Here is a 14,481-nt window from a genome sequence, read left to right as displayed (position 1 = left end):
AGTGAAAACTGTGGTTTTCATGTAGCAGAAACATTAGATAAAAGTGGGGTCTTAGAAAAGTTTTGCATTTTGAAATTGTGAGCACAGCTAGAATATTTATATATTTATACACAGCTATTTATGTGTGGATATTTTGAAATTAAAAGGGTGTTTGTGTATTGATATATGTGTATGTTTATTGGATTTTTTGGCATGTGCACTTAACATTCTCTCATGTCATATCGCATTATTTATTTTAACCTTATTTCAGGCATGGTTAAGAAAAGAGATCATCAATCTGACAAATCACTGAGGCAAAGTGACCTACCTTTAATGCACAATACTGGTATCTTGTAATCTGATGATTTCTGTCACTATAACGATCCAGAGGAGTGAACATGATGCTGAAGGGCCCTGCCCACTGGCTAAATAAGATGAAAAGATGGTGCCTCAGGCTTTGCTGGGGGAAGAGAAATCTCCGGTGGTGAACTAGAGAGAAAACACAGAGCTAAGGGTCTACTGGACTGAAAAATACCGTGAATACAGTTTATGTTGCTTAGGTTTAGGGGAAAGGATTCATTTCATTTTCTAACTCAAGTTTTTGTTAGGTAATGAAACATACTTAAAAAGTCAAGCCTAATTTTCTTTTCTTTTTTTTTTTTTTTGACTTTTTTTAGGGCTGCACCTGCAGCATATGGAGGTTCCCAGTCTAGGGGTCTAATCGGAGCTGTAGCCACCAGCCTACGCCACAGCCACAGCAACCCCAGATCCAAGCTGTGTCTGCGACCTACACACTACAGCTCACGGCAACACCGGATCCTTGACCCGCTGAGCAAGGCCAGGGATCGAACCCCCAACTTCATGGTTCCTAGTCAGATTTGTTTCCGCTGCACCACGACGGGAACTCCTCCAGCCTAATTTTCTTTCCTTTCTCATCTTTCAGTCAACAGCACCTTGTCTCAGAGCAGCAAGCAGAGACAGAAAATGGACTCACACATACTGTTTTAAAACCAATGTCTAGAAAAACTGCAACACTTCCCATTCAGCCGCTGCTTACATGTAAAAATGTTCTCTTGATTGCTGCTGCATCTTTAGGAAGAACCGTGAAATACAGGATACAGTCTATTGTAAACATCTTTAATTTAAGAAGTTAAATCTTAATTTAGGGTCATCTAAGATGAGGAGGATTGGTAAGAAGGCTTTACAACATCAAAATAATGAAAAAGCAGAAACAGCCGAGTTGCAGCTTTTTGTAATTATGTCCAAACATATTAATTACAGTAATAAATTTTTACACCAAACTGACCAGCTGTTTTTATTTGCTATGCTTCTATTAGGTGAAAATGTTTCAGACCCATTTGCTCTATGAAAAGAAAAATTCTCAGTAATATAATTTTTTAAGCTCTATAGAATTCCATATAATGTGTTGACTGGATAGGATCAGTAGCAGGAATATTTCCGAGTTTTTTTTTTTTTTTTTTTTTTTTTTTAAGGCCCGCGCCCTCAGCATATAGACGTTCTGAGGCTAGGGGTTAAATCAGAGCTGCAGCTGCTGGCCTACACCACAGCCCCAGCAATGTGGGATCTGAGCTGCATCTGTGACCTACACCACAGCTCCAGGCAATGCTGGATCCCTAATCTACTGAGCGAGACCAGGGATCGAACCCACTTCCTCATGGATACCAGTCAGGTTCATTACTGCTGAGCCACATTGGGAACTCCATTTCTGAGATTATATGTTTACAGATTAGCACAGTGAGAATGAGAAAATGAAGCCGCTGTGAACATTCCCTCTGACTTACTTAGGTCTATGGACATCACACAGGTTCGTTTTTCACTTGCTTAAAATGCTTAAATTTTTTTCTTAACAATGATTTTTATTTTTCCTTTATAACTGGTTTAGTGTTCTGTCAATTTTCTACTGTACAGCAAGGTGACCCAGTCACACATACATGTATACATTCTTTTTTCTCACATTATCATGCTCCATCCTAAGTGACTAGACATAGCTCCCTAGTGCTACACAGCAGGATCTCATTGCTGACGCAGGTTCATTTTTCAGATGGGAACAAAACAAAGAATAATGATGAGCACGAAGCCAAATTTAATTCCTATTGTTCCCCTTCCAACTCTGTGCTGCACACCCCCAATCTGCTCTCAAGTGTATTTCCAGGTTATTTCCAAACAAATAAAGGTCCATCCCAGACCTGCAGACAGGCTACCAGCTGTAAAGACGAAAGCAGAGAAATGAGGAGCACAATTGGTATTTCAAGCATGAGAGGTAATTTCCAGTGATGCATCCCTGTACCTGGAACGCGCTGAATCAGGTTGGCAACCATGGCACTAAAATGTGCCCGGATATCTTTAAGAATTTCCACTTCTTTATCATTTTCAGCCTCTAGAAGCATGCGGGTCAGGTCCACGTATTCCAAGAACAAAGCTCCAAGGGCTAAAGTATCCCGTTCTAGGGCTCCATTGGTGCTAGAATAAAAGGAAGTTAAACTTTTAGATGATCAGTCTTCAATCAAAGTGCTACATGCTGCACGGAAAAATAAGGTTTTGGAGTTCCCGCTGTGGCTCAGTGGGTTAAGAACCTGGCCTTGTCTCTATGAGGATGTGGGTTTGATCTCTGGCCTTGCTCAGTGGGTTAAGGGTCCAGCGTCGCCACATGGTGTGGCACAGGTCACCTGGAAACAGTATTGCTGTGGCTGTGGTGTGGGCCGCAGCTGCAGTTCTGATTCAACCCCAAGCCCAGGAACTTCCACATATGGAAGCTGTGGCCATAAAAATAAAAACAAAACAACAATAATAAAAAACAAACAAAAAAAGAAAGTATGATTCACTATCAAAACTTGCATACTACATTTTTTTTTTTGGCTGTACCTGCAACATACTGAAGTTCCCCAGCCAGGGATTGAACCCCCACCCCAGCAGTACACACGCCCTAGTTGTAGCAAAGCTGGATCTTTAACCCACTGTGCCACAGTGAGAACTTCAAAAATACTTTAAGTGCACATTTAAAAAAAAAAAATTTCTTGGCCACACCCTACGTGGAATTCCTGAGCCAGGGATCAAACCCATGTGGCAGCTGCAGCCGCGCCACAGCTGCAGCAATGCTGGATCCTTAACCCACTGTGCCACACGGGAACTTCCCTGCACACTAAATTTGTTCTTGACTTAGATGCAGTGTACATAGAATATGAAAAAGACCCAAGCTTTTTTGGACTTTTCTACGTTAAAAGTTCAAGGTAATATACTTTTTAGCAAAAGAAAGACCACAAGAAAAAAAAAGAGACACGAACAGATGAGTTTGCTGAGGAGAGATCAGCTCGGTATAATTTCCACCCTACCTGTCACTTATGACACCAGCATCAGCCAGAAGTTCAAAAATTCGAAGTAGCTGGAGCCTTAACAAATCTCTCCGTTCTCGGCGCTTTTTGTTCTGTGTAGAAAGAGGTAATACCAGAAAAGAAACTCATGGACTTGGAGAACAGACTCGTGGTTGCCAAGGCGGGGGAGGGAGTCTGGGGTTCATGGATGCAAACGATTGCATGTGGAGTGGCTAAGCCATGAGATCCTGCTGTATAGCACTGGGAACTGCATCTAGTCACTTAAAATGGAGCATGGTGGAGGATAATGTGAAAAAAAAATATGTGTGTGTGTGTGTGTGTGTGTGTGTGTGTGTGTATGTGTGCGTGTGAGACTGGGTCACTTCGCTATAGCAGAAAATTGGTAGAACACTATAAACCAAGTATAATAGAAAAAATAAAAATCATTAAAAAAGAGAGAAAGAGGTACTACCACGGATAGACACAGGCACAAGTGTTAACTTTGCTTTAGGAAACAGTATTGAAGAAAGGTGCCATCTATTCATTTTCAATTTTCTAAAAGTAAAAGAGAAAAAGTATTTTTCTTTCTTCCTAGTCCTTAGGGAACACGCTTGCTCTTATGGGCTGTAGCAGAAACAGATCATCAATATCTGTTAAGTTGTGCATGTTGAGAACCCACAAGCCTTGCTTCCTAGAGGCTCCCAGCAGCTGCTGAAAAGCTCAAACAAGAACAAGTGGAAAAACAGTGGCCGCTAACAGTGCCACCAATTCTGGTCACGGGGATAACACTGCTGTCACTCCCTCCGCCCAACGTCTCCTACGCCTTGTACCTTATCTACTCTGTGCGAAGCTTCTTTTTTAGTCTTATTCTGTTTTACTTTTTTATCTTGCTACAGTATAAATGTATCCTTTCCAAGTTCACTCGGGAAGATAATGTTGAGGAAAATGCTTCCTAAAACAGATGAAACAAATAATATTCCCAGCCATTCAACTCCTTGTGAAATACAAGCATCCTAACCCCAAACCAAAATTCAATATTAACTCAAAACCCTTTCCGAACAATGTAACCTCTGAGCATGCATACGACTATTTAGGTTGCTTTTCTTTCTTAAGTTTTGGACTTAACATCTTTTAAAACTGGAATCACATTATACTAAATACTCACACACCAAAAAAATAATGAAAATAGGAGAAGTTAACATAGCAAGATTCATCAAAAAAAACATGTTGATACATTTGTATTCTTTAAGGGGAACCACTGGGGGTGATTTTAATTCATGCTACTGTTCAAATAAGCCCAGGCATGAATGACAAGCTCAAAATCTTACCTCTGGTCTTCGTTCCAGAACCTCTTTCATTAATGGATGAAGTTCTTCTACCAATTCTCTATGAATGAAAAAGGTTGGCATTAGAAATTTAGTATTGACACCCACTTCGTCACAAAAGATAGTCATTCGATCTTAAAGAATCCGCTTTTTAAAATTTTTTTTAAATTTTTTTTTATTTTCCCACTGTACAGCAAGGGGGTCAGGTTATCCTTACATGTATACATTACAATTACAGTTTTTCCCCCACCCTTTCTTCTGTTGCAACATGAGTATCTAGACATAGTTCTCAATGCTATTCAGCAGGATCTCCTTGTAAATCTATTCTAAGTTGAGAATCTGCTTTTTTAACTTTGCTTCTGACATCCAGATCTCCCCTGGTCTTTCCATTTCCCAGTCACGTGGTGAACTGGAAATAGACGTGGGCCTGTACTTGATGTTATCAGTCTTGACCCCAGGGCTGTGTATTTATGTTGGGCTCAATACCTACTTGTTGACTTGATTTTGATTTAATGTTTTGGAGACCTCTATGGCAAAAAATCCTACCCAAAGCATTAAACCAACAATATTTTGTTAGTGCTTCCTGAATGCAAAGCACTTTACCACAGGCTGTGGATCAGTAAAACGGACTCCCCAAACAGAAGTGATTTTCAGTCTAATGAAAGCAAAAGAAATAGGTGCAATGACTATGGCTTTACCTTTGGCATCTGTGCTCAAGAGATTAACTTATAGTTGATTTGCAAATGAAGTCTTTTTGGAATTTCAGAGATAAATTTCCTTATGTGAGCTCTTATGATAAATGCAAATACGGCAAGTACTTTATTATTTTATTTTACTTTTAGGGCTACTCTCTCAGCATATGGAAGTTCCCAGGCTACGGGGTGAATCGGAGCTGCAGCTGCTGGCCTATACCACAGCCACAGCAATGCCAGATCCAAGCCATGTTCGTGGCCTACACGACAGCTCAGGGCAGTGCCAGATCCTTAACCCACTGAGCAGGGCCAGGGATCGAACCTGCATTCTCATGGATACTAGTAGGGTCCGTTACCACTGAACCACACTGGGACTCCTGGCAAGTACGCTTACCAGTGAGGTTCTCAACAAAACCTTTTCTCTTGTGTAGTAAAAATAAACATCATATTGATATATACATGTATCTCATGCTACATGTACATACGTCACCTGTCCCCATTATCTCTAATTCTCGGCTTTCTATTTACTAATCTAATTAGTTGTCTTCTTTAGGAATGAACTTCTGAACTGCATTGTCAAGGCAAACTTCTGAATGCATTGTCTAGCCTGTCGCGAGGTATTTTTCTAGAGTTTGCTCCATATCTGCAAACCCTGCATCTCCTGGTAGAATATTTCTTTGTGCTATTAGACATCACTCTCCAGGGAAACCCAAAGACCGGAAGACAGCCTCTGTACAGTGTGCTGTGCTGAGAGACAGGAAGCCTGTGTGACAAACCGGATGTCTCCAACGCAGATGCTCGAGTTTCTTCATCAAAGAAATGGAAAGACCAGGAATGGCCTTTCCTCCAAGAGCAACCCTTGATCAAATGCGTAGTCCGTGCATTTTTACCTTTCACCCTCTCAATCGATACGATTCTATAATCATACCGATGGTTTTAAATTAGAGACATTCTTTTATTTACGGTAACAATGTCATAGCTGACGTTTCCCCATCCACATGGCCAGTCAGATGTGTAATCTTACCTCCTCCTGGGAATACTTAGAGGGTAAACATGCAAAAGAGCCTCAGGTTCCCTGGGAAAAAGCACTAGGTAATTTCAGGAATTGTTTTTATTATCTTCTTGCAGTGTTTCTATCTGACGCTTTGTCTTAACTAATTAACCAGTAAGTAGTAAAACACTGGTTAACTGGCACTCAAAGAGTCAGGATCCACAAGCACTTTTTTTAAAGGATAACATCTGACTCGATACGGAACATATCTTTTTTCAGTTTCTTCTAAAATGTCTCGTTAATCTTTATTTTTCAGATAAGCTTTCTCACAGATGCTGGGAGCGTTCCCTTTTCTGTGTACATGGAAAACTAAGATTTTCTTTGTCCTCCTAGGCTTTCGGTGTTAGATAAAGTCATCAGAGGCAGCCTGAACTCACATTTTACGGTGTCTCTTTGAAAAGGCTTTGACACTGCCTCAGATGGCGTGGTTATTTGCTTAAAGGTGTGAAATGAGTAAGGAATCCAGAAAGTGAGACCTGATGGTTCCCTTGGGGCGGATACAGCATCTTATAGAAAGAGCAGCAAGCGTGATGCATAACGGACACCCTTGAAAGTGTCCTGTCAATGCTTTGAGAGTCTGCTGCACAAGTGGCTGATGGCAGACACTTTTATTTTGACATTACAGCCTCTGAACAGGCTGGCTAATGGGAGTGACATGGAATGCTTTGCGGGTACAGTTATCTAAAAGGAAGCTTGTAAGTGAGAGAAAATCTGAGAGGTAAAATCAAAGTTGCCATGACGAAAAGTGGAAGGCGAGGCAGTTGCAAGGAATGCTTGTCACATGCACATCAACCCACAAGGACACAAAGGGACTGTGCAAAGCCTGCACTCTCTAGGCACATGCCAATGCGCGAACTCAAACTTGAGTTAGAAGCAGGAACTACCACAGCAGCAGTACATAGGAATTTAGAAGAACTCATTAAGACTACTGTACCTGAAAACAAGGGAATTTGTTCTTCCAAATCCTAAAACTAAGGACTCTGTGATCTCAATGCCCTCTAGTCTCATCAAAGGCACCAACTGCTTTAAGAGAACTCCCACCGATGGGGTGCCTATGGCCTGAAACAAGTTGGTTAAAAGTGAAAAAGAGGTAACATGACAACGAATCCTTCCTTAAATCAAACGATGATTCCATTATCACAGTTTTAAGTACTGAACCACATCCCAAGGCACTGCCATCATTTCAGGAAAAAAAAAATAAATAAACAAGCAAAACAAAACACGTACATTTTAATACAGCACAATGAATGCATTTTTTTTTTAAATCTGGGACACAAATTTGAAAGAACATTCTTATTAAAATAGTCTTCTTTCAAACACATACCATTTAAATCCACAAAACCATCTTTACCAAGAGAATTTAATCCAGACATGGTTTAAAGGGGATTACTTGGTGAGGAGTGAGAGAAATGCAGTATGTAGAACGGAGCCCATGAACCAAACCTCGGGGCACTAATAAATACAGGTCACTCTCTGGTCTTAGGCAAACTTCCTAACTTCCTTTTATCTGCAGTTCCCCACTTGTCAGGGAGGCATCATAAATTATTTACACAAACGCTCAATGGAATTTAGAAATGTGTAGGATGAAACTCTGATCCCACATACTCCAGATGGCAGGCACAGTGCAATTCACACTGTGAACTCTAGACAAACAAGCTAAAAAAAAACCTTACAGAATAATTCCTCTGAAGCATGTCATGTCACCTTGTTATCGTAGCTCACGGTACCATCGGGCGTAGTGGCCATTATTTCTGGAGTGGAAGCTCGCAAGTGTCCTGGGCTCATGATACTGGGCTTGGCAACTCCGAAACAAAGAATAAGGTAATTTCTCCACAAGGTAACGTAGTTATCTCCGCTGCCGGCAGTGCTGGTTTTCTTGGCATTAATTGGGCTACTAGAAATAGGGAGTGACAAACAAGAGTGAAACTACATTCTGATTTTAGGTATCACTTAAAGATTTTTTTTTTTTAACCAGTAAGGGGCTGAGATTCTATTCTCAGATAATCACACTGATGATTAAGGGGGAGAATTTTCTAGATAAGAACTTTTAGCCTGTTCTCACGCAATGTTAAGAATTCTGTCATAGAGCTTTCAGAAACTAGGAGCATGCTCTCCTGATCTCTCATGGGCAATGAAGATGCGAGGGGGCAAGAGGCAGAACAAGGACATGGAGGAAAGCGTGGGGACCCTTACTTTGGGTCCACCAGAGGCATCACCGACTGCAGCCGGGTAAAGGCGTAGGGCCAGGCGTAGCTCAGGGCGGTGGGGCAGTGCTTGGGCAGGTTCTCCTGTCGCAGGAAGCTGAAGAGGCAGAGCACCCAGGGGTCTTTGACAGACTGCGCGAAAATCCAGACGTGGGAAGGGCTCTTCACGTCGTAATGGCTGTTGACCAGCACTGCGCTCCACTCCACCAGCCACTGCAGGTCCACGCTGTGCGTCAGCGGTAAGGTGGCCTGCGGGTGCGAGAAGCAGGCGAGGGGTCGAGGCTGAACCTCGAGGTCCCCGGCCGGCCCAGCCCCGTCCTTCCTCCACGGTGCCTTCCCATGGCCTCCACAATGGGCCAGGCTGGGAATCGCAAATGCCCCGCTCACGCCTCCCGTGTCAGACCCGGGTCTGTGGTCAGGGCTGTTTCCTCCGTGAGACGGAAGTCATTCCAAAGGCAGAGTTTAAGGATGGGCCATGCTCCACGCAGGTGCAATGTCACAGAGCCCTGCACACTAGCGCCCCCAACTGCCCACTACATACTTGTCGAAAACATATACGACATTCGTTAACGGGGACTTGACCGTGGATGTGCTAATTTAAAATTCTGAAAAGGGGAGTTCCTGTTGCATTGTCTCCATGAGGATGTGGGTTTGCTCCCCGGCCTCGCTCAGTGGCTTAAGGATCTGGCATTGCTGCCAGCTGTGGGGTGGGGTGCAGACGTGGCTTAGATCCCGTGTGGCTGTGGCTGTGGTATAGGCTGGCAGTTGCAGCTCTGATTGGACCCCCAGCCAGGGAACTTCCACGCGCTGCAGGTGCAGCCGTAAAAAGAAAAATAAATTCTGAAAATTTATTAATCTCTGAGATGCAGAAATGTGTTATTATCCCTGTAATTATTATTTTTTTAAAGCCGTGACCTTGTTTACCTTTGCTTGGACTGAAATACCTTCCCTGGGGCGTAGGGAAATGGCTAAATGCAATTCCTTTTCATTAAGGGCATTTTACTAATGACTTTAAAAAACAATTTCATTGAAGTATGGTTGATGTACAATGCCGTATTAACTTCTTCTGTACAGAAAGTGATTCAGTTATACATATATATATTCTTAGTCATAATCACATGATATCTGAGGAAAGGTAACTGCTTATTCTTGCCCTGTGATATAAACCAAAATAACACATTCTAAAACCTTTTGAAACACCTATTGTATCTTACTTAGAGATATGCATTTACATTTTGGTAACACATAATTTATTGCATCTCATTCTCTTTTAGGTCTGGAATATCATAGTTTAGGGAAGACCAGGTTTCAAATAATCTAACTGTTGTGCCAGGAGAGAAAACTGTCATTCCATGTGCTAGGCCTTTACGGGGATGCTTTTTATCTGTTGGGCCTCTGAGTCCCCGTGGGAAGAACGCCGCCCCAGGGGTCTCAATGGTTGGTGGGCTGGAGAGGCAATAGCTACAGCTTCAGAGCCAGAGAGCTAAAGCTCCAACACAGGCTCTGCCTGAAGCCGGTGACCTGGGAAAACTTTTGAACATCCCAGAGTGTCTGTCTGCTTAATTCATGACTTGGAAATGATAATGCTGATCTCACCACATCTTTAAGTGAATGCCAAGAGGTAAGGGATGTCAAAACCGGGCACGAAGCCAGCCAGCGCTGCGTGTCCTCCCTCCCCTGCCCCACCAGGCGCCTCTTCTCCCCTTGCTGTGCATCTTCCTATGTGCAGGACTGCTGACCTGGTTACCTGGCCCTAGGTTTTGACTGATAAACACAGAACAAAATCTCAAGAACGAAATAGAATCTGCAGGGAAACAAGACATGTATATGAAATAATTAAAACTCAAAACCATTCTGTGCCTCTCCCATTCTGTGACTGAAGAATATGAATTTCTAAAAGGAGAGGTAGGACCCTTCAATATCACTGCTAAGGTCAATGCTGCGTGTCTAATAGTTTTCATAATTATCATTAATATTACAATCATAAGCAGGAATAAGACTGCTAAAAATAGGGGTGTGTTTAGTCTCAGAAAGGTCATGAAAAGCTCCCAAATGCCTTCAGGTTTTATATGTATTTATAGCTATGTGTCAAATATATTCACATTCATTTATAGCTTTTTGACCAGGATATACAAGGGGGCATCAGCTCTGAGAATTCTGCAGGTCTCCCTGCCTCTCTTCAGCTATTTAGATAAAATTAATTCATGTCCCACTAATGTGCTATGTTCATTTCTTAAAAATCAGGTAATTAAAATCAGTTTCAATTTCCCTTGTACTTGATCAGAAATTGAAAGATGCCAACATGGTCTTTAAAACAAAGAATATATGCTCTGCTAGCTTCAGAGTCCAGACAAGGTCAAGTCCAGACCCTCACACTCTGTGTGACTACGGCCCTGCTTCTTAATGGTTTTGAGTTTTAATAACTATGAAAGTCAAAAAAGATAATAAATGTGCAAGCACCATATAAAGTACCACATAAATACAGGTTATATATAGTGTTAAGTGTAATAAATAAAGCAAATTAATTTTCTGAAAGAATCCTGAGAATTCCTGAAATTGCAATTTGCATAACTATCTTTCTCAGACTCAGATTTTGTTTATTTTATTTTTATTTGTTATTTTCTACTTTTTACAGAACTAGAATAATTTTTTTTCTTTTTTTTTTCTTCAGATTTTGCTTTAAATTTATCTGTCTCCCAATCCAGTATTTCAAAAGCTAGTCTTGTTTTCTAAGTCTTTTTGTGTCAGTTTATCAACCTGACATAAAAGCCTGGAATTCTCCCACTTCATTTTTCCTTGTGCCTCTTTTTCAGACAGGTCCAGAGCTTACCCTTAAGAGCCATCAGCAGGCAGGAGCAAACGGGTACTTACTGAATCTGAAACTGCGACGTGAATAAAACTTTCGAGGATGGAAGAACTCAGCTGATCCATGACATCGATCATAGGCCTGTCGTCGTCCTGCACAGAAGGGAGGCGATTACTCTGCGTGGGAAAATGAATCCCTCCATCATCCCCACCGCCTTTGTTCAGCACATGAAGCAGAACTGCTTGCAAGGCAGTGATAAGGGCTTTCCCACGGAAAAGTGAGGGCTGAGGCAGTGAAAGGTAGTCGGTGACACTCCCTATGATTCCCAGTTTAGTCTTACAAGGCTTCAGGGATGCTAAGTAGAGCTCCAGTTTCGCATGGTACTGAAAAGACATGTACCTGAATTGCACAAACTCATGCGCATAAACACAGTCAGCCTGGAACCTAAATCTCAGTCTCACACATTATTCATGATGCTGTCGTGAACGTGAAGAAATGGAAAACCCACAAGAAGACGCTTTGCCAGGCCACAAAAATGCACTTTCCTTATGTCACTGATCTGCTAAAATAACTGAGAAATTGCTGACTGTGACTGAATTTCAGTTCCAAAGAAACTGCACTGGATACTGACCATACACTCTCTGCGGTATCTAGGTTATGCACAGCTATTTGGAAAAGAAGCAAATTGGAAAAAGCACAAGAGAGAATATCTTATAGGCCATTCTTCTACATGAATATGCATGACGTGTATTTGCCACCCTTTGTCACAGAGAGGCTCAGACATATGAAATGATTTACTTAGAAGCCTTATAGGAAAGCTTCAGAGTGTCCTCATTTATGTAGGAATGAGAACGGCTTCAAAAAAGTTGTGGTTGAAAAAAAAGACAACCAAGCTCATGGATATGGGGAATGGACTGGTTGGTCACCAGAGGTGGGCGGAGAGGAAGTGATGAAATGGGAAAAGGAGTCTAAGTGTATAAACTGCCAGTTATAAAGTAAATAATTCATGGGAATGTAATGTACGACATGGCAACTAGAGTTAATTATACTGTATTGTATATTTGAAAATTGCTCAGAGTAGATCTTAAAAGTTCTTTTCACAAGAAAAAATACCCTGTCGCCTTGTACAGTGATGCATGTTAGCTCCTTATTGTGGCGAACATTTCACAATATACACAGACATGGAATCACTCTGCTGTACTCCTGAAACTAATGACAGTGCATGTCAATTATACCTCAGTAAAAAAAAACTATACAAAAAAAAGTTGCAGCTGATCAAAGAACGCAACGTATGAGCAATGTTCTCAACACAGCCTGCTGGAATAGCAGTTAACCTGGGCTTTAAAGGCGTATATATCTGGCTTTCATTTCTAGCTCTGCCACATCTTTGCCGTTGATTTGGAGCAAATCATTTAACCTCCCTGAAGTTCAGTCTCAGAATCTTCGCAATGCAGATAATAACAGCACCGATTCTTAGGTGGTTGTGAGGGTTCGACAAGAGGATATGTACAAAGCACAGCTCAGTGCCCAACACGTACATAGTAATTATCATTATCATTATTATCAGAATTAGAGACTGAATCGAGGTTTATCAAAATACAGCATGTCCGACAGCACATTTACCAAATCCCAGAGAGGTCCTAAAACACGTCAGGAAGCTAGCTGAAGAAATGCGGGCAGGAAGGAGTGGGTACCTTTGAAAATGATTTGGCAAGACAATGATCATTTTGAGGATCATAAAACCAAGACTAGTGATTTAAAACAAGACAATGGAAAGCAGTATTTTTTTTAAAGAAGTAACCGACATAAAAATCTGGTCCTTCTTTCACCAACTTACACATAGAGTTTGGCACCTGTGCCGACAGGTCATGAACCTTAACATCTAAACCTGGGTGGACAGCACTTGACCGAGTGCAGAATAGCTGGGGTCAACCATGGTTATTAATTGGCTTACTTCTTTTATCTCAAGGGGACATGTCTTATTGTGATGCCATTTTTCTACTACTATTGAGATTAAACCATGCTCATTTTCAATGGGATGAATTATTTTCTCAATAATATCTTAATTCTATGTACACTGAACATTATGAAAGAAAATGACCTATAGCCAAATCTTCAGATTCTTCACTTGTTCACAAAGCACCATGTCTTAGAGAATCGGAAATGGTCTATTCTGTTGCCCTCAAAATATATAACGTCTCTCTTGTCGATCAAGAGTACAATTTCACACTTAAAAACACACCCTGACTCAAAAATTATTTGTTGACCTCATGTGTGATGGAAAGAATATAAACCAGTACTGAATTCTTTATAGTTTTCAATCGAAACGTTGAAGCTGTTGAAAGACATGAATTGGAAAATTCAGAAAAATGATTCATACCTCAGGCTGACCCAGGGCAACAAATAAAGCTCGAATTTCCTTGAGTATTAAAACAGACAGTTTGCGTGTGGCCACCTGGAAACTGCAGAGCAAAACCAGAGCAAAACCTTCCACGGCATGGAGCACACTGCAATGCGGCCCTCGCTCCGACTGGACTCGGTGGCTGGAGCCATTGGCGATTAGCTGTCATGCAAAGAGAACAACACTCTGTGTTCAGAAAAACAACGATGGAAGAAGAAACCGCCCTTATGTGCACCTGTTCCAGCACATTTAACCTTGTAAAACTAAAATAAATTACAATGGCTTAGAACCAGTCATGTCTATGCATTCATTATTATTCATGAAATATCATACATGCCTTTTTGTTACTTTGGAAAACCATCACCTCTCTGTTACCTCTGATAAAAAATAGCTTTTCAAAGGCTACTCATATGAATAAAAACAAAACTGCTTCTATCCATACCATCTGAGATGATACTATATATTTCATTAAAGTAACCTCATTTGATTTTACTTAAACCTATAGACTTTTCAGTCGCTGTTAAATTGAATATCACATTTTCAAATATTTACTTTCTGATCAGACTTGAAGACTTGTTTTCATGTTAGATTTTAATCTGGGTTTTGCACATTAATGTGATGGGTTCTGAAAGTTTCCAAACCAAGTGAGTTCAAAACAAAAGCAAGACAGACCACAGAGCAGATCCCACCATCA

The 14,481-nt window shown here is 41.2% G+C and overlaps 1 protein-coding gene across 1 annotated transcript in view; it reads right to left on the bottom strand.

The window, feature by feature from the left end:
- FRY (FRY microtubule binding protein) overlaps positions 1 to 14,481 on the bottom strand; it is a 246,576-nt gene that overhangs the window by 100,787 nt on the left and 131,308 nt on the right. Inside the window, 9 exon segments of the mRNA XM_021065177.1 lie at positions 308 to 468; positions 2,288 to 2,460; positions 3,330 to 3,421; positions 4,637 to 4,694; positions 7,311 to 7,435; positions 8,081 to 8,270; positions 8,570 to 8,829; positions 11,452 to 11,538; positions 13,767 to 13,949. Of these exon segments, the coding sequence (XP_020920836.1) occupies positions 308 to 468; positions 2,288 to 2,460; positions 3,330 to 3,421; positions 4,637 to 4,694; positions 7,311 to 7,435; positions 8,081 to 8,270; positions 8,570 to 8,829; positions 11,452 to 11,538; positions 13,767 to 13,949 (1,329 nt within the window).

This window comes from Sus scrofa, chromosome 11, assembly GCF_000003025.6.
Source record: "Sus scrofa isolate TJ Tabasco breed Duroc chromosome 11, Sscrofa11.1, whole genome shotgun sequence".
Classification (NCBI taxonomy): domain Eukaryota; kingdom Metazoa; phylum Chordata; class Mammalia; order Artiodactyla; family Suidae; genus Sus; species Sus scrofa.
The sequence above is the reverse complement of the archived record's forward strand: the minus strand, read 5'-3'. Positions and strand labels throughout refer to the sequence as shown.